General features: G+C 46.9%; 1 protein-coding gene across 1 annotated transcript in view; it reads left to right on the forward strand.

Moving 5' to 3' along the window:
* LOC118078488 (uncharacterized) overlaps positions 1-22140 on the forward strand; it is a 162445-nt gene that overhangs the window by 73842 nt on the left and 66463 nt on the right. The window contains exon 6 of the mRNA XM_088671363.1: positions 3056-21292. Within this exon, the coding sequence (XP_088527489.1) occupies positions 3056-21292 (18237 nt within the window). The remainder of the gene's footprint in view (positions 1-3055; positions 21293-22140) is intronic.

A 22140-nucleotide genomic window follows, 5' to 3' on the forward strand; every position in this document is an offset into this window, starting at 1 on the left:
ACCTAAACATTAGGAAGAACGTCCTGACAGTAAGAGCTGTTCAACAGTGGAATTTGCTGCCAAGGAGTGTGGTGGAGTCTCCTTCTTTGGAGGTCTTTAAGCAGAGGCTTGACAGCCATCTGTCAGGAATGCTTTGATGGTGTTTCCTGCTTGGCAGGGGGTTGGACTGGATGGCCCTTGTGGTCTCTTCCAACTCTATGATTCTATTCAGGTTTCCCCACAGGCATCTAAGTGGCCACTGTGAGAACAGGTTGCTGCATTTGATGGCCAGCTGGCAGCAGGAACCTCATCTGTTAGCTTCTGGCTTACTAGCAGTACACGTGAAAAAGATCTCAAGGTCTTGCATGATCACAAGCTGAACATGAGCCAACCGAGTGATGCAGCAGCAAAAAAAGCTAATGCTATTCTAGGCTGCATCAACAGAAATCTAGTGTCCAGATCAAGGGAAGCCATGGCCCTACCCTGTTCTGTCTTGGTTAGACCACACCTGGAAATACTGGGTCCACTTCTGGGCACCACAATTTAAGGAGGATATTGACAAGCTGGAGGGTGTGCAGAGTAAGGTGACAAGGATGATCAAGGGTCTGGAAACCAAACCTGATGAGGAATGGTTGAGGGAATTGGGGATGTTTAGCCTGGAGAAGATGAGACTGAGAGGAGATAGGAGAGCCATCTTCAAATATCTCAAGGGCTGTGACAAGGAAGAAGGAATAAGCTCGTTTTCTTCTGCTTTAAATGTTAGGACTCGAACCCATGGCTTCAAGTTACATGAAAGGAGATTCTGACATCAGGAAGAATTTTCTGACAGCAAGAGCTGTTTGGCAGTGGAATAGTCTCCCTTGAGAGGTTGCGGACTCTCCTTCCTTGGAGTTTTTTTAAACAGAGGTTGGATGGCCATCTGCCATGGATACTTTATCTGAGATTCTTGAATTGCAGGGGGCTGGACTAGAGGACCCATGGGATCCCTTCCAACTATCATTCTATCATTCTATGATTAACCTCCCCCCCCCCCAAGTTTACTGGATCTCTAAGAGGCCCAGCCCTACTCTTACCTGTGTAACAGCAGACTCAGCTGGCAGGGGGCAGGCAGTGCCCAAGTGCTGAGAGCACAGACCTGTTGTAAGAACATAAGCAGAGCCCTTTCAGGATCAGGCCAATGGCCACCTAGTCCAGCATCCTCTTCTCACAGTGGCCAACTAGATGCCCCAAACAGAAACCTCCAAGGAGGACCTGAGTGCAACAGCAACTCTCCCCTCCTTTGGCTTCCAGCAGCTGGTATTCAGAAATATTTGTGGCTCCAGCCTTGGAGGCAGAGAAATAGCCAACATGGCTAGTAGCCTTTGTGTGGCTGCCCTGAGCTCCCCAAGTGAGCCCACTGCCTTCAGATGCAGTGATGTAGTGGAGACTGTTATCCTGTTGCCAGGGGTTGAAACAAGGAAGGATTTGCTCCACAAGACCTCCTTCCTTTTCCCTTGCCACGATGCAAAGGAAAGAGTGGGGAGGGATTCTTTCTCCTTGGCTCCTCTCCCTGTCCTGAAGCTATCATTATGGGATTACTTTGGATGGTGAAAGGTTGAGGGCTTGAGCTTTGCCCGCTAAATGCCAAAGAGCGGGTTGCTGCCATTTGACCCTTGGAAAACACACCAGAGGATTTCTCAGCAGGTTAATTCACTTGCAAGCTGGACAAGGCTTCTGCACTCTTGACTGTGACTGCTGCATGATGACAGCCTTATGTTTTTATTTATATAGGAGGATACATATAGGAGGATGTGAAGTCTTAGTTGTGTCTGATGTGCTCAGAGAGGGATAGGAGGACCTGTCCATTTTGATTCTCAAAAGTTTCTCATTTTTCCAATCTGAAATTCTGTTCCCCACTTTTTGCAGAAGTTTGCAATTCTTTTCTATTCCTTGTCAAAATCTGCCAGCCTTTTAGTGCAGCTTTCTCCCGCTGAACACATTTTTACCTTGCCGTTTTGACGAATGTCCATATTTCTGCCAGCAATTTTCCTTAATGCATTGCAACTTTACAGTGTTACTTTTACTAATCTATTCATATATATTTTTGCACACTTTCCCTAAATATATGCCTTTTTGTTAATGTTGGCTGGAGAACTGCATTGCAAATTTTGGATAAGTACAGATGTGTTTCGGTACTAAAATTGTTTCAGAAAGTGGAAATTAGTTTTCCTTTAAATGTGAACAGTCCATTGCATCTGAATCAAAAGAGGCTCTGCAGGTTGAATCAGGACCAACAGTCTAGTCCAGAGATTGACTGGATTGAGGCCCAGTGAATTTAAGATGAATCCTGATAAATTAGAAGTGCTGGGTGGGGGTCCGTTTCCACCAAAATTGGGTGGAATGAATTATGCCAGGAAAGGATGAAATACCCCTGAAAGAACAGGTTCATAGTCTCATACAGTGTTTCCCAAACATGGGTTTCCAGCTGTTTTTGGACTATAACACCCATCATCCCTAGCTAGCGAGACCAGTGGCCAGAGATGATGGGAAATGTAGTAAAAAAAACCCTGGAGACCCAAGTTTGGGAAACGCTGGTCTAGGAATATTCATAGATTCAGACTCTCAATAGAGTCCAAAGTAGCTGCTGTGGACAGGAGTGTCAAGGCCCACCTTAGACTGGCTTCTGAACCAGCATAGCCTAGACTCCATTCTCCAGAGACTTCCTGGCTTGACTACTGCAAAGCATTCTATGTGGGGCTGCCCTTGACAGTGGCCCAGAGGCTGCAGCTAGTGAAAATGGCAGAGGCCCCAGTCTGCATAATGTAGTGTCGTATGTATAATCAAGAGAACTTGCTTGGTAAACAATTGCCTATTGTAAAATTGGGTAATGCAAATGGAAAAATAAAAAAGCAAAATGTAATCCATGGGATTACAAATGCACAAAGTCAAGAAACACATGCCAAAGGAAATCTTCAAACAAATATGAATGTGCCATTTATACTACCTTCCGTGTTTCTTTAACAAATTGCATTCTACAAAAACTAATAACATTCTGTCCAGAGCATGGAAGTAAAATTAATCCTGTTTCACTTTTAAGTGGCAGGAAGCCTGCTGCCTTTGTTTCCAACACAGGCAACAACAGCATCTTCAGAAGCCACATTTTCTCCAATCTCCACTACGGTTCCCCCACCAAGTACTGAAAATGAATCCAATACCACCAAAAAGACAACGGGGCGAATATCAACATCTTCAGCAGCCACAACTTCTGTGATGTCCACTACAGTTCCCCCATCAAGTACGGAAACTGAATCCAGTACCACCACAAAGACAACAGGACCAATATCAACATTTGCAGAAGCCACAACTTCTGTGATCTCCACTACGGTTCCCCCATCAAGTACCGAAACTGAATCCAGTACCGCCAGAAAGACAACGGGTCCAATAACAAGATCTTCAGAAGCCACAACTTCTGTGATCTCCACTACGGTTCCCCCATCAAGTACGGAAACTGAATCCAGTACCCTCACAAAGACAACAGGACCAATATCAAAATCTGCAGAAACCACAACATCTGTGATCTCCACTACAATTCTCCCATCAAGTACAGAAACTAAATCCAGTACCGCCACAAAGACAACAGGTCCAATATCAACATCTGCAGAAGCCACAACTTCTGTGATGTCCACTATGGTTCCCCCATCAAGTACCGAAACTGAATTCAGTACCGCCAGAAAGACAACAGGGCCAATATCAACATCTGCAGAAGCTACAACATCTGTAATCTCCACTACAATTCCCCCATCAAGTACAGAAACTGAATCCAGTACCGCCACAAAGACAACAGGACCAATATCAACATCTGTAGAAGCCACAACTTCTGTGATCTCCACTACGGTTCCCCCATCAAGTACAGAAACTGAATCCAGTACCGCCAAAAAGACAACAGGACCAATATCAACATCTGCAGAAGCCGCAACTTCTGTGATCTCCACTACGGTTCCCCCATCAAGTACAGAAACTGAATCCAGTACCGCCAAAAAGACAACAGGACCAATATCAACATCTGCAGAAGCCGCAACTTCTGTGATCTCCACTACGGTTCCCCCATCAAGTACCGAAACTGAATCCAGTACCGCCACAAAGGCAACAGGACCAATATCAACATCTGCAGAAGCCGCAACTTCTGTGATCTCCACTACGGTTCCCCCATCAAGTACCGAAACTGAATCCAGTACCACCACAAAGACAACAGGGCCAATATCAAAATCTGCAGAAGCCACAACATCTCTGATATCCACTACAATTCCCCCATCAAGTACGGAAACTGAATCCAGTACCGTCACAAAGACAACAGGACAAATATCAACATCTGCAGAAGCCACAACTTCTGTGATCTCCACTACAGTTCCCCCATCAAGTACCGAAACTGAATCCAGTACCGCCACTAAGACAACAGGACCAATATCAACATCTGCAGAAGCCACAACTTCTGTAATCTCCACTACGGTTCCCCCATCAAGTACCGAAACTGAATCCAGTACCGCCACAAAGACAACAGGACCAATATCAACATCTGCAGAAGCCACAACTTCTGTGATCTCCACTACGGTTCCCCCATCAAGTACCGAAACTGAATCCAGTACCGCCAGAAAGACAACGGGTCCAATAACAAGATCTGCAGAAGCCACAACTTCTGTGATCTCCACTACGGCTCCCACATCAAGTACCAAAACTGAATCCAGTATCACCACAAAGACAACAGGGCCAATATCAACATCTGCAGAAGGCACAACTTCTGTAATCTCCACTACAGTTCCCGCATCAAATACAGAAACTGAATCCAGTACCCTCACAAAGACAAAAGGACCAATATCAAAATCTGCAGAAGCCACAACTTCTGTGATCTCCACTACGGTTCCCTCCTCAAGTACGGAAGCTGAATCCAGTACCCTCACAAAGACAACAGGTCCAATTTCAACGTCTGCAGAAGCCACAACTTCTGTGATGTTCACTACGGTTCCCCCATCAAGTACCGAAACTGAATCCAGTACCACCACAAAGACAACAGGTCCAATATCAACATCTGCCACAACTTCTGTGATGTCCACCATGGTTCCCCCATCAAGTACCGAAACTGAATTCAGTACCGCCAGAAAGACAACAGGGCCAATATCAACATCTGCAGAAGCTACAACATCTGTGATCTCCACTACAATTCCCCCATCAAGTACAGAAACTGAATCCAATACCACCAAAAAGACAACAGGGCGAATATCAACATCTGCAGAAGCCACAACTTCTGTGATGTCCACTACAGTTCCCCCATCAAGTACCGAAACTGAATCCAGTACCGCCACAAAGACAACAGGTCCAATTTCAACATCTGCAGAAGCCACAACTTCTGTGATCTCCACTACGGTTCCCCCATCAAGTACCGAAACTGAATCCAATACCGCCAGAAAGACAACAGGACCAATATCAACATCTGCAGAAGCCACAACTTCTGTGATCTCCACTACGGTTCCCCCATCAAGTACCGAAACTGAATCCAGAACCACCACAAAGACAACCGGGCCAATATCAACATCTGCAGAAGCCGCAACTTCTGTGATCTCCACTACGGTTCCCCCATCAAGTACCGAAACTGAATCCAGTACCACCACAAAGACAACAGGGCCAATATCAAAATCTGCAGAAGCCACAACATCTCTGATATCCACTACAATTCCCCCATCAAGTACGGAAACTGAATCCAGTACCGTCACAAAGACAACAGGACAAATATCAACATCTGCAGAAGCCACAACTTCTGTGATCTCCACTACAGTTCCCCCATCAAGTACCGAAACTGAATCCAGTACCGCCACTAAGACAACAGGACCAATATCAACATCTGCAGAAGCCACAACTTCTGTGATCTCCACTACGGTTCCCCCATCAAGTACCGAAACTGAATCCAGAACCACCACAAAGACAACCGGGCCAATATCAACATCTGCAGAAGGCACTAGTTCTGTAATCTCCACTACGGTTCCCGCATCAAATACAGAAACTGAATCCAGTACCCTCACAAAGACAACAGGGCCAATATCAAAATCTGCAGAAGCTACAACATCTGTGATCTCCACTACAATTCCCCCATCAAGTACCGAAACTGAATCCAGTACCGCCACAAAGACAACTGGTCCAATATCAACATCTGCAGAAGCCACGACTTCTGTGATGTCCACTACGGTTCCCCCATCAAGTACAGAAACTGAATCCAGTACCACCACAAAGACAACAGGGCCAATATCAACATCTGCAGAAGCCACAACATCTGTGATGTCCACTACAGTTCCCCCATCAAGTACCGAAACTGAATCCAGTACCGCCATAAAGACAACAGGACCAATATCAACATCTGCAGAAGCCACAACTTCTGTGATCTCCACTGCAGTTCCCCCATCAAGTACCGAAACTGAATCCAGTACTGCCAGAAAGACAACAGGACCAAAATCAACATCTGCAGAAGCCACAACTTCTGTGATCTCCACTACGGTTCCCCCATCAAGTACCGAAACTGAATCCAGTACCACCACAAAGACAACAGGACCAATATCAACATCTGCAGAAGCCACAACTTCTGTGATCTCCACTACGGTTCCCCCATCAAATACAGAAACTGAATCCAGTACCACCACAAAGACAACAGGACCAATATCAACATCTGCAGATGCCACAACTTCTGTGATCTCCACTACGGTTCCCCCATCAAGTACCGAAACTGAATCCAGTACCGCCAGAAAGACAACGGGTCCAATAACAAGATCTGCAGAGACCACAACTTCTGTGATCTCCACTACAGTTCCCCCATCAAGTACCGAAACTGAATCCAGTACGACCACAAAGACAACAGGGCCAATATCAACATCTGCAGAAGCCACAACTTCTGTGATCACCACTACGGTTCCCTCATCAAGTACGGAAACTGAATCCAGTACCCTCACAAAGACAACAGGACCAATAACAACATCTGCAGAAGCCACAACATCTGTGATCTCCACTACAATTTCCCCATCAAGTACAGAAACTGAATCCAGTACCGCCAGAAAGACAACCGGACCAATATCAAAATCTGCAGAAGCCACAACTTCTGTGATCTCCACTACGGTTCCCTCCTCAACTACGGAAATTGAATCCAGTACCACCACAAAGACAACAGGTCCAATATCAACATCTGCAGAAGCCACAACTTCTGTGATGTCCACTACGGTTCCCCCATCAAGTACCGAAACTGAATCCAGTACCGCCACAAAGACAACAGGTCCAATATCAACATTTGCAGAAGCCACAACTACTGTGATCTCCACTACACTTCCCCCATCAAGTACCGAAACTGAATCCAGTACCGCCAGAAAGACAACAGGACCAATATCAACATCTGCAGAAGCCACAACTTCTGTGATCTCCACTACGGCTCCCCCATCAAGTACCAAAACTGAATCCAGTATCACCACAAAGACAACAGGGCCAATATCAACATCTGCAGAAGGCACAACTTCTGTAATCTCCACTACGGTTCCCGCATCAAATACAGAAAATGAATCCAGTACCCTCACAAAGACAAAAGGACCAATATCAAAATCAGCAGAAGCCACAACTTCTGTGATCTCCACTACGGTTCCCTCCTCAAGTACGGAAACTGAATCCAGTACCGCCACAAAGACAACCGGGCCAATATCAACATCTGCAGAAGGCACAAGTTCTGTAATCTCCACTACGGTTCCCGCATCAAATACAGAAACTGAATCCAGTACCCTCACAAAGACAACAGGACCAATATCAAAATCTGCAGAAGCCACAACTTCTGTGATGTCCACTACGGTTCCCTCATCAAGTACGGAAACTGAATCCAGTACCACCACAAAGACAACAGGTCCAATATCAACATCTGCCACAACTTCTGTGATGTCCACTATGGTTCCCCCATTAAGTACCGAAACTGAATCCAGTACCACCACAAAGACAACAGTGCCAATATCAACATCTGCAGAAGCCACAACTTCTGTAATCTCCACTACGGTTCCCGCATCAAATACAGAAACTGAATCCAGTACCCTCACAAAGACAACAGGACCAATATCAAAATCTGCAGAAGCCACAACTTCTGTGATGTCGACTACAGTTCCCTCATCAAGTACGGAAACTGAATCCAGTACCATCACAACGACAACAGGTCCAATATCAAAATCTGTAGAAGCCACAACTTCTGTGATCTCCACTACGGTTCCCTCCTCAAGTACGGAAACTGAATCCAGTACCATCACAAAGACAACAGGTCCAATATCAACATCTGCAGAAGCCACAACATCTGTGATCTCCACTCCGGTTCCCCCATCAAGTACCGAAACTGAATCCAGTACCGCCAGAAAGACAACAGGACCAATATCAAGATCTGCAGAAGCCACAACTTCTGTGATCTCCACTACGGTTCCCTCATCAAGTACGGAAACTGAATCCAGTACCACCACAAAGACAACAGGTCCAATATCAACATCTGTCACAACTTCTGTGATGTCCACTACGGTTCCCCCATCAAGTACAGAAACAGAATCCAGTACCACCACAAAGAAAACAGGGCCAATATCAACGTCTGCAGAAGCCACAACTTCTGTGATTTCCACTACAGTTCCCCCATCAAGTACGGAAACTGAATCCAGTACCGCCAGAAAGACAACAGGGCCAATATCAACATCTGCAGAAGCTACAACATCTGTGATCTCCACTAGAATTCTGCCATCAAGTACAGAAACTGAATCCAGTACCGCCAGAAAGACAACAGGTCCAATATCAACATCTGCAGAAGCCACAACTTCTGTGATGTCCACTACGGTTACCCCATCAAGTACAGAAACTGAATCCAGTACCGCCAAAAAGACAACAGGGCCAATATCAACGTCTGCAGAAGCCACAACTTCTGTGATTTCCACTACAGTTCCCCCATCAAGTACCGAAACTGAAACCAGTACCACCACAAAGACAACAGGGCCAATATCAACGTCTGCAGAAGCCACAACTTCTGTGATGTCCACTACGGTTACCCCATCAAGTACAGAAACTGAATCCAGTACCGCCAAAAAGACAACAGGGCCAATATCAACGTCTACAGAAGCCACAACTTCTGTGATGTCCACTACGGTTCCCTCATCAAGTACGGAAACTGAATCCAGTACCACCACAAAGACAACAGGTCCAATATCAACATCTGCCACAACTTCTGTGATGTCCACTATGGTTCCCCCATCAAGTACAGAAACAGAATCCAGTACCACCAGAAAGACAACAGGGCCAATATCAACGTCTGCAGAAGCCAAAACTTCTGTGATGTCCACTACAGTTCCCCCATCAAGTACGGAAACTGAATCCAGTACCGCCAGAAAGACAACAGGGCCAATATCAACATCTGCAGAAGCTACAACATCTGTGATCTTGACTACAATTCCCCCATCAAGTACAGAAACTGAATCCAGTACCGCCAGAAAGACAACAGGTCCAATATCAACATCTGCAGAAGCCACAACTTCTGTGATGTCCACTACGGTTCCCCCATCAAGTACAGAAACTGAATCCAGTACCGCCACAAAGACAACAGGTCCAATATCAACATCTGCAGAAGCCACAACTTCTGTGATCTCCACTACAGTTCACCCATCAAGTACGGAAACTGAATCCAGTACCGCCAAAAAGACAACCGGACAAATATCAGCATCTGCAGAAGCCACAACATCTGTGATCTCCACTACGGTTCCCCCATCAAGTACCGAAACTGAATCCAGTACCACCACAAAGACAACAGGGCCAATATCAACATCTGCAGAAGCCACAACTTCTGTAATCTCCACTACGGTTCCCGCATCAAATACAGAAACTGAATCCAGTACCCTCACAAAGACAACAGGGCCAATATCAAAATCTGCAGAAGCTACAACATCTGTGATCTCCACTACAATTCCCCCATCAAGTACCGAAACTGAATCCAGTACCACCACAAAGACAACTGGTCCAATATCAACATCTGCAGAAGCCACGACTTCTGTGATGTCCACTACGGTTCCCCCATCAAGTACAGAAACTGAATCCAGTACCACCACAAAGACAACAGGGCCAATATCAACATCTGCAGAAGCCACAACATCTGTGATGTCCACTACAGTTCCCCCATCAAGTACCGAAACTGAATCCAGTACCGCCAGAAAGACAACAGGACCAATATCAACATCTGCAGAAGCCACAACTTCTGTGATCTCCACTGCAGTTCCCCCATCAAGTACCGAAACTGAATCCAGTACTGCCAGAAAGACAACAGGACCAAAATCAACATCTGCAGAAGCCACAACTTCTGTGATCTCCACTACGGTTCCCCCATCAAGTACCGAAACTGAATCCAGTACCACCACAAAGACAACAGGACCAATATCAACATCTGCAGAAGCCACAACTTCTGTGATCTCCACTACGGTTCCCCCATCAAATACAGAAACTGAATCCAGTACCACCACAAAGACAACAGGACCAATATCAACATCTGCAGATGCCACAACTTCTGTGATCTCCACTACGGTTCCCCCATCAAGTACCGAAACTGAATCCAGTACCGCCAGAAAGACAACAGGTCCAATAACAAGATCTGCAGAGACCACAACTTCTGTGATCTCCACTACAGTTCCCCCATCAAGTACCGAAACTGAATCCAGTACGACCACAAAGACAACAGGGCCAATATCAACATCTGCAGAAGCCACAACTTCTGTGATCACCACTACGGTTCCCTCATCAAGTACGGAAACTGAATCCAGTACCCTCACAAAGACAACAGGACCAATAACAACATCTGCAGAAGCCACAACATCTGTGATCTCCACTACAATTTCCCCATCAAGTACAGAAACTGAATCCAGTACCGCCAGAAAGACAACCGGACCAATATCAAAATCTGCAGAAGCCACAACTTCTGTGATCTCCACTACGGTTCCCTCCTCAACTACGGAAATTGAATCCAGTACCACCACAAAGACAACAGGTCCAATATCAACATCTGCAGAAGCCACAACTTCTGTGATGTCCACTACGGTTCCCCCATCAAGTACCGAAACTGAATCCAGTACCGCCACAAAGACAACAGGTCCAATATCAACATTTGCAGAAGCCACAACTACTGTGATCTCCACTACACTTCCCCCATCAAGTACCGAAACTGAATCCAGTACCGCCAGAAAGACAACAGGACCAATATCAACATCTGCAGAAGCCACAACTTCTGTGATCTCCACTACGGCTCCCCCATCAAGTACCAAAACTGAATCCAGTATCACCACAAAGACAACAGGGCCAATATCAACATCTGCAGAAGGCACAACTTCTGTAATCTCCACTACGGTTCCCGCATCAAATACAGAAAATGAATCCAGTACCCTCACAAAGACAAAAGGACCAATATCAAAATCAGCAGAAGCCACAACTTCTGTGATCTCCACTACGGTTCCCTCCTCAAGTACGGAAACTGAATCCAGTACCGCCACAAAGACAACCGGGCCAATATCAACATCTGCAGAAGGCACAAGTTCTGTAATCTCCACTACGGTTCCCGCATCAAATACAGAAACTGAATCCAGTACCCTCACAAAGACAACAGGACCAATATCAAAATCTGCAGAAGCCACAACTTCTGTGATGTCCACTACGGTTCCCTCATCAAGTACGGAAACTGAATCCAGTACCACCACAAAGACAACAGGTCCAATATCAACATCTGCCACAACTTCTGTGATGTCCACTATGGTTCCCCCATTAAGTACCGAAACTGAATCCAGTACCACCACAAAGACAACAGTGCCAATATCAACATCTGCAGAAGCCACAACTTCTGTAATCTCCACTACGGTTCCCGCATCAAATACAGAAACTGATTCCAGTACCCTCACAAAGACAACAGGACCAATATCAAAATCTGCAGAAGCCACAACTTCTGTGATGTCGACTACAGTTCCCTCATCAAGTACGGAAACTGAATCCAGTACCATCACAACGACAACAGGTCCAATATCAAAATCTGTAGAAGCCACAACTTCTGTGATCTCCACTACGGTTCCCTCCTCAAGTACGGAAACTGAATCCAGTACCATCACAAAGACAACAGGTCCAATATCAACATCTGCAGAAGCCACAACATCTGTGATCTCCACTCCGGTTCCCCCATCAAGTACCGAAACTGAATCCAGTACCGCCAGAAAGACAACAGGACCAATATCAACATCTGCAGATGCCACAACTTCTGTGATCTCCACTACGGTTCCCTCATCAAGTACGGAAACTGAATCCAGTACCACCACAAAGACAACAGGTCCAATATCAACATCTGTCACAACTTCTGTGATGTCCACTACGGTTCCCCCATCAAGTACAGAAACAGAATCCAGTACCACCACAAAGAAAACAGGGCCAATATCAACGTCTGCAGAAGCTACAACTTCTGTGATTTCCACTACAGTTCCCCCATCAAGTACGGAAACTGAATCCAGTACCGCCAGAAAGACAACAGGGCCAATATCAACATCTGCAGAAGCTACAACATCTGTGATCTCCACTAGAATTCTGCCATCAAGTACAGAAACTGAATCCAGTACCGCCAGAAAGACAACAGGTCCAATATCAACATCTGCAGAAGCCACAACTTCTGTGATGTCCACTACGGTTACCCCATCAAGTACAGAAACTGAATCCAGTACCGCCAAAAAGACAACAGGGCCAATATCAACGTCTGCAGAAGCCACAACTTCTGTGATTTCCACTACAGTTCCCCCATCAAGTACCGAAACTGAAACCAGTACCACCACAAAGACAACAGGGCCAATATCAACGTCTGCAGAAGCCACAACTTCTGTGATGTCCACTACGGTTACCCCATCAAGTACAGAAACTGAATCCAGTACCGCCAAAAAGACAACAGGGCCAATATCAACGTCTGCAGAAGCCACAACTTCTGTGATGTCCACTACGGTTCCCTCATCAAGTACGGAAACTGAATCCAGTACCACCACAAAGACAACAGGTCCAATATCAACATCTGCCACAACTTCTGTGATGTCCACTATGGTTCCCCCATCAAGTACAGAAACAGAATCCAGTACCACCAGAAAGACAACAGGGCCAATATCAACGTCTGCAGAAGCCAAAACTTCTGTGATGTCCACTACAGTTCCCCCATCAAGTACGGAAACTGAATCCAGTACCGCCAGAAAGACAACAGGACCAATATCAACATCTGCAGAAGCTACAACATCTGTGATCTCGACTACAATTCCCCCATCAAGTACAGAAACTGAATCCAGTACCGCCAGAAAGACAACAGGTCCAATATCAACATCTGCAGAAGCCACAACTTCTGTGATGTCCACTACGGTTCCCCCATCAAGTACAGAAACTGAATCCAGTACCGCCACAAAGACAACAGGTCCAATATCAACATCTGCAGAAGCCACAACTTCTGTGATCTCCACTACAGTTCACCCATCAAGTACGGAAACTGAATCCAGTACCGCCAAAAAGACAACCGGACAAATATCAGCATCTGCAGAAGCCACAACATCTGTGATCTCCACTACGGTTCCCCCATCAAGTACCGAAACTGAATCCAGTACCACCACAAAGACAACAGGGCCAATATCAACATCTGCAGAAGCCACAACTTCTGTAATCTCCACTACGGTTCCCGCATCAAATACAGAAACTGAATCCAGTACCCTCACAAAGACAACAGGACCAATATCAAAATCTGCAGAAGCCACAACTTCTGTGATGTCCACTACGGTTCCCTCATCAAGTACGGAAACTGAATCCAGTATCACCACAAAGACAACAGGGCCAATATCAACAACTGCAGAAGCCACAACTTCTGTGATCTCCACTACGGTTCCCCCATCAAGTACCGAAACTGAATCCAGTACCAGGACAAAGACAACAGGGCGAATATCAACACCTGAGGAAGCCACAGCTTTTGTGATCTCCACTACACTTCTCCCATCAAGTACCGAAACTGAATCCACTACATCTAGAGAAACAAGATCTACAATGCTATCAGAACAATCAACATATTCTCCCCTGCAGACCACAGAGATCCCATCAAGTACTGAGGCTCTATCCACTTCACCAAAGGACATTAAAGGGCTAACATCAACTGCACCAGAAGCCACCACTTCTCCACTGCAGACCACAGAGATCCCATCAAGTACTGAGGCTCTATCCACTTCTCCAATTGAGATTACAAGGCTGACATCAACTGCACCAGAAGCCACCACTTCTCCACTGCAGACCACGGAGATCCCATCAAGTACTGAGCCTATATCCACTTCACCAAAGGAGACAACATTCATGACATCAACTGCAGCAGAAGCCACCACTTCTCCACTGCAGACCACAGAGATCCTATCACGTACTGAGGCTCTATCCACTTCTCCAACGGAGACTACAAGGCTGACATCAACTGCACCAGAAGCCACCACTTCTCCACTGCGGACCACAGAGATCCCATCAACTACTGAGGCTCTATCCACTTCTCCAATGGAGACTACAAGGCTGACATCAACTGCACCAGAAGCCACCATTTCTCCACTGCAGACCACAGAGATCCCATCAACTACTGAGGCTCTATCCACTTCACCAAAGGAGACGACATTGATGACATCAACTGCACCAGAAGCCACCACTTCTCCACTGCAGACGACCGAGATCCCATCAAGTACTGAGGCTCTTTCCACTTCACCAAAGGAGACGACATTGATGACATCAACTGCACCAGAAGCCACCACTTCTCCACTGCAGACCACCGAAATCCCCTCAAGTACTGAGGCTCTCTCCACTTCACCAAAGGAGACAACATTGATGAAATCAACTGCACCAGAAGCCACCACTTCTCCACTGCAGACCACAGAAATCCCATCAAGTACTGAGGCTCTATCCACTTCTCCAAAGGAGACTACATTGATGACATCAACTGCACCAGAAGCCACCACTTCTCCACTGCAGACCACAGAAATCCCATCAAGTACTGAGGCTCTCTCCACTTCACCAAAGGAGACTACATTGATGACATCAACTGCACCAGAAGCCACCACTTCTCCACTGCAGACCACAGAAATCCCATCAAGTACTGAGGTTCTATCCACTTCTCCAAAGGAGACAACATTGATGACATCAACTGCACCAGAAGCCACCACTTCTCCACTGCAGACCACAGAGATCCCATCAAGTACTGAGCTTTTATCCACTTCTCCAATGGAGACGACATTGATGACATCAACTGCACCAGAAGCCACCACTTCTCCACTGCAGACCACAGAGATTACATCAAGTACTGAGGCTCTATCCACTTCTCCAATGGAGACGACATTGATGACATCAACTGCACCAGAAGCCACCACTTCTCCCCTCCAGACCACCGAGATCCCATCAAGTACTGAGGTTCTATTCACTTCTCCAATGGAGACTACCTTGATGACATCAACTGCACCAGAAGCCACCACTTCTCCACTGCAGACCACAGAGATCCCATCAAGTACTGAGGTTCTATCCACTTCTCCAAAGGAGACAACATTGATGACATCAACTGCAGCAGAAGCCACCACTTCTCCACTGCAGACCACAGAGATCCCATCAAGTACTGAGGCTCTCTCCACTTCACCAAAGGAGACTACATTGATGACATCAACTGCACCAGAAGCCACCACTTCTCCCCTCCAGACCACAGTGATCCCATCAAGTACTGAGGCTCTCTCCACTTCACCAAAGGAGACGACATTGATGACATCAACTGCACCAGAAGCCACCACTTCTCCCCTCCAGACCACAGAAATCCCATCAATTACTGAGGCTCTTTCCACTTCTCCAACGGAGATGACATTGATGATATCAACTGCACCAGAAGCCACCACTTCTCCACTGCAGACCACAGAGATACCATCAATTACTGAGGCTCTTTCCACTGCTCTGAAAGAGACTACAGGACTGACATCAACTGCGCCAGAAGCCACCACTTCTCCACTGCAGACCACAGAGATCCCATCAAGTACTGAGGTTCTATCCACTTCTCCAAAGGAGACAACATTGATGACATCAACTGCACCAGAAGCCACCACTTCTCCACTGCAGACCACAGAGATCCCATCAAGTACTGAGGTTCTATCCACTTCTCCAAAGGAGACAACATTGATGACATCAACTGCACCAGAAGCCACCACTTCTCCCCTCCAGACCACCGAGATCCCATCAAGTACTGAGGTTCTATTCACTTCTCCAATGGAGACTACCTTGATGACATCAACTGCACCAGAAGCCACCACTTCTTCACTGCAGAACACAGAGATACCATCAAGTACTGAGTCTCTATCCACTTCACCAAAGGAGACGACATTGATGACATCACCTGCCCCAGAAGCCACCTCTTCTCCACTGCAGACCACTGAGATCCCATCAAGTACTGAGGCTCTATCCACTTCTCCAAAGGAGACAACATTGATGACATCAACTGCACCAGAAGCCACCACTTCTCCAATGCAGACCACAGAGATCCCATCAAGTGCTCAGGCTCTCTCCACTTCACCAAAGGAGACCACATTGATGACATCAAGTGCACCAGAAGCCACCACTTCTCCACTGCAGACCACCGAGATCCCATCAAGTACTGAGGCTCTATCCACTTCTCTAAAGGAGACTACAGGGCTAACATCAACTGCAGCAGAAGCCACCACTTCTCCACTGCAGACCACCGAGATCCCATCAAGTACTGAGGCTATATCCACTTCTCCAAAGGAGACAACATTGATGACATCAACTGCACCAGAAGCAACCACTTCTTCACTGCAGACCACCGAGATCCCATCAAGTACTGAGGCTCTATCCACTTCTCCAAAGGAGACTACATTGATGACATCAACTGCACCAGAAGCCACCACTTCTCCACTGCAGACCACAGAGATACCATCAATTACTGAGGCTCTTTCCACTGCTCTGAAAGAGACTACAGGACTGACATCAACTGCGCCAGAAGCCACCACTTCTCCACTGCAGACCACAGAGATCCCATCAAGTACTGAGGTTCTATCCACTTCTCCAAAGGAGACAACATTGATGACATCAACTGCACCAGAAGCCACCACTTCTCCACTGCAGACCACAGAGATCCCATCAAGTACTGAGGTTCTATCCACTTCTCCAAAGGAGACAACATTGATGACATCAACTGCACCAGAAGCCACCACTTCTCCCCTCCAGACCACCGAGATCCCATCAAGTACTGAGGTTCTATTCACTTCTCCAATGGAGACTACCTTGATGACATCAACTGCACCAGAAGCCACCACTTCTCCACTGCAGACCACCGAGATCCCATCAAGTACTGAGGCTCTATCCACTTCTCTAAAGGAGACTACAGGGCTAACATCAACTGCAGCAGAAGCCACCACTTCTCCACTGCAGACCACCGAGATCCCAACAAGTACTGAGGCTATATCCACTTCTCCAAAGGAGACAACATTGATGACATCAACTGCACCAGAAGCAACCACTTCTTCACTGCAGACCACCGAGATCCCATCAAGTACTGAGGCTCTATCCACTTCTCCAAAGGAGACTACATTGATGACATCAACTGCACCAGAAGCCACCACTTCTCCACTGCAGACCACCGAGATCCCAACAAGTACTGAGGCTATATCCACTTCTCCAAAGGAGACTACATTGATGACATCAACTGCACCAGAAGCCACCACTTCTCCACTGCAGACCACAGAGATCCCATCAAGTACTGAGGCTCTCTCCACTTCTCCAAAGGAGACGACATTGATGACATCAACTGCACCAGAAGCCACCACTTCTCCCCTCCAGACCACAGAAATCCCATCAAGTACTGAGGCTCTCTCCACTTCACCAAAGGAGACGACATTGATGACATCAACTGCACCAGAAGCCACCACTTCTACACTGCAGACCACAGAGATACCATCAATTACTGAGGCTCTTTCCACTGCTCTGAAAGAGACTACAGGACTGACATCAACTGCGCCAGAAGCCACCACTTCTCCACTGCAGACCACAGAGATCCCATCAAGTACTGAGGTTCTATCCACTTCTCCAAAGGAGACAACATTGATGACATCAACTGCACCAGAAGCCACCACTTCTCCACTGCAGACCACAGAGATCCCATCAAGTACTGAGGTTCTATCCACTTCTCCAAAGGAGACAACATTGATGACATCAACTGCACCAGAAGCCACCACTTCTCCCCTCCAGACCACCGAGATCCCATCAAGTACTGAGGTTCTATTCACTTCTCCAATGGAGACTACCTTGATGACATCAACTGCACCAGAAGCCACCACTTCTTCACTGCAGACCACAGAGATACCATCAAGTACTGAGTCTCTATCCACTTCACCAAAGGAGACGACATTGATGACATCACCTGCCCCAGAAGCCACCTCTTCTCCACTGCAGACCACTGAGATCCCATCAAGTACTGAGGCTCTATCCACTTCTCCAAAGGAGACAACATTGATGACATCAACTGCACCAGAAGCCACCACTTCTCCAATGCAGACCACAGAGATCCCATCAAGTGCTCAGGCTCTCTCCACTTCACCAAAGGAGACCACATTGATGACATCAACTGCAGCAGAAGCCACCACTTCTCCACTGCAGACCACCGAGATCCCAACAAGTACTGAGGCTATATCCACTTCTCCAAAGGAGACAACATTGATGACATCAACTGCACCAGAAGCAACCACTTCTTCACTGCAGACCACCGAGATCCCATCAAGTACTGAGGCTCTATCCACTTCTCCAAAGGAGACTACATTGATGACATCAACTGCACCAGAAGCCACCACTTCTCCACTGCAGACCACCGAGATCCCAACAAGTACTGAGGCTATATCCACTTCTCCAAAGGAGACTACATTGATGACATCAACTGCACCAGAAGCCACCACTTCTCCACTGCAGACCACCGAAATCCCCTCAAGTACTGAGGCTCTCTCCACTTCACCAAAGGAGACTACATTGGAGACATCAACTGCACCAGAAGCCACCACTTCTCCACTGCAGACCACAGTGATCCCATCAAGTACTGAGTCTCTATCCACTTCACCAAAGGAGACTACATTGATGACATCAACTGCACCAGAAGCCACCACTTCTCTACTGCAGACCACAGAAATCCCATCAAGTACTGAGGCTCTCTCCACTTCTCCAAAGGAGACTACAGGGCTGACATCAACTGCACCAGAAGCCACCACTTCTCCACTGCAGACCACAGAAATCCCATCAAGTACTGAGGCTCTCTCCACTTCACCAAAGGAGACGACATTGATGACATCAACTGCACCAGAAGCCACCACTTCTCCACTGCAGACCACAGAAATCCCATCAAGTACTGAGGCTCTCTCCACTTCACCAAAGGAGACAACACTGATGACATCAACTGCACCAGAAGCAACCACTTCTCCACTGCAGACCACAGAGATCCCATCAAGTACTGAGGCTCTCTCCACTTCACCAAAGGAGACGACATTGATGACATCAACTGCACCAGAAGCCACCACTTCTCCCCTCCAGACCACAGAAATCCCATCAATTACTGAGATTCTATCCACTTCTCCAACGGAGATGACATTGATGACATCAACTGCACCAGAAGCCACCACTTCCCCACTGCAGACCACAGAGATACCATCAATTACTGAGGCTCTTTCCACTGCTCTGAAAGAGACTACAGGACTGACATCAACTGCACCAGAAGCCACCACTTCTCCACTGCAGACCACAGAGATACCATCAAGTACTGAGGTTCTATTCACTTCTCCAATGGAGACTACCTTGATGACATCAACTGCACCAGAAGCCACCACTTCTCCACTGCAGACCACAGAGATACCATCAAGTACTGAGGCTCTATCCACTTCTCCAACGGAGACTACCTTGATGACATCAACTGCACCAGAAGCCACCACTTCTCCACTGCAGACCACAGAGATCCCATCAAGTACTGAGGTTTTATCCACTTCTCCAATGGAGACAACATTGATGACATCAACTGCACCAGAAGCCACCACTTCTCCACTGCAGACCACCGAGATCCCATCAAGTACTGAGGTTCTATTCACTTCTCCAATGGAGACTACCTTGATGACATCAACTGCACCAGAAGCCACCACTTCTTCACTGCAGACCACCGAGATCCCATCAAGTACTGAGGCTCTATCCACTTCACCAAAGGAGACGACATTGATGACATCACCTGCCCCAGAAGCCACCTCTTCTCCACTGCAGACCACCGAGATCCCATCAAGTACTGAGGCTCTATCCACTTCTCCAAAGGAGACGACATTGATGACATCACCTGCCCCAGAAGCCACCTCTTCTCCACTGCAGACCACCGAGATCCCATCAAGTACTGAGGCTCTATCCACTTCTCCAAAGGAGACAACATTGATGACATCAACTGCACCAGAAGCCACCACTTCTCCACTGCAGACCACAGAGATCCCATCAAGTGCTCAGGCTCTCTCCACTTCACCAAAGGAGACCACATTGATGACATCAAGTGCACCAGAAGCCACCACTTCTCCACTGCAGACCACCGAGATCCCATCAAGTACTGAGGCTATATCCACTTCTCCAAAGGAGACGACATTGATGACATCAACTGCACCAGAAGTAACCACTTCTTCACTGCAGACCACAGAGATCCCATCAAGTACTGAGGTTCTCTCCACTTCTCCAAAGGAGACAACATTGATGACATCAACTGCACTAGAAGCCACCACTTCTCCACTGCAGACCACCGAGATCCCATCAAGTACTGAGGCTCTCTCCACTTCTCCAAAGGAGACAACATTGATGACATCAACTGCACCAGAAGCAACCACTTCTCCACTGCAGACTACAGAGATCCCATCAAGTACTCAGGCTCTCTCCACTTCACCAAAGGATACTACATTGATGACATCAACTGCAGCAGAAGCCACCACTTCTCCACTGCAGACCACCGAGATCCCATCAAGTACTGAGGCTCTATCCACTTCTCCAGTAGAAACTACAGAGTTAACATCAACTGTACATGTTACATCTACTATTCCCGTTGTCCCTGTGGAGGTCACGTCTAGTGGAGAACATCCATCGACCTCTGAAATGTGGACTACTGAGTTAACATCATGGTCAAGAGCTCTTTCTACTTCCCATGGGGAGACTACTGGATTCACATCAGAGACAGCCACCACTCTAGAGACAGAGAGAGGTATGTTCATTTTTTTCCTAAGGGCTCATCCACGCTTACCTTTCCTCCAAATTTTCTAGGCACAGGTTTATGGTTTATTACACTGTATCTGAATGTTTAAAAAACAAGAACTCTGACTCTTTCAACACAAAAACTTGCTGTTTAATGCTGAATTGGAAGAAATGACACATTCAGGTTTTCTGCCAATTTAATGATAAAATGCGAGCTTCTGCAAAGGAAAGCGCTGGGGTGGGCAAAAAAGGACTCAGCCTTTCCACTTTTTAACGAGCAAAGAGTGCTTTACTTACAAACTCTCCTAAGGTCAGATTCATGTCATTTCCCATACAGCATTCAGAAAAAGTTGCACAGGCAGTAAAACTTAGTTTAGTTACAGTGGTAATTTTTTCCCATACCAATGGTTTATAAGAACAATGTGGTCTTGTAAGAACAATGTGGTCTGAGCTTCAGCAACTAGCTCAGACCTCCTCACACATTGAGCTTCTCAGGTGCTGTGGTTTAAATCACTGTGCCGCTTGGACTTGCTGATTGGAACGTTGGCGGTTCGAGGCCCCACGACGGGGTGAGCTCCCGTTGCTCTGTCCCAGTTCCTGCCAATCTAAGAGTTCGAAAGCACGCAGTGCAAGTAGATAAATAGGTACCACTCCAGCGGGAAGGTACCAGCGTTTCTGCTTTGCCAGAAGTGGCTTAGTCATGCTGGCCACATGACCTGGAAAAACTGTCTGCGGAAGCGGACAAACACCGGCTTCCTCGGCCTGTAAAGCTAGATGAGCGCCGCAACCCCAAAGTCGTTCGCGACTGGACTTAACTGTCAGGAATCCCTTTACCTTTACCTTTAAGCCTGTCAGGAC

The sequence above is a fragment of the Zootoca vivipara genome, chromosome 6, assembly GCF_965207765.1.
Source record: "Zootoca vivipara chromosome 6, rZooViv2.hap1.1, whole genome shotgun sequence".
Taxonomy (NCBI): Eukaryota; Metazoa; Chordata; class Lepidosauria; order Squamata; family Lacertidae; genus Zootoca; species Zootoca vivipara.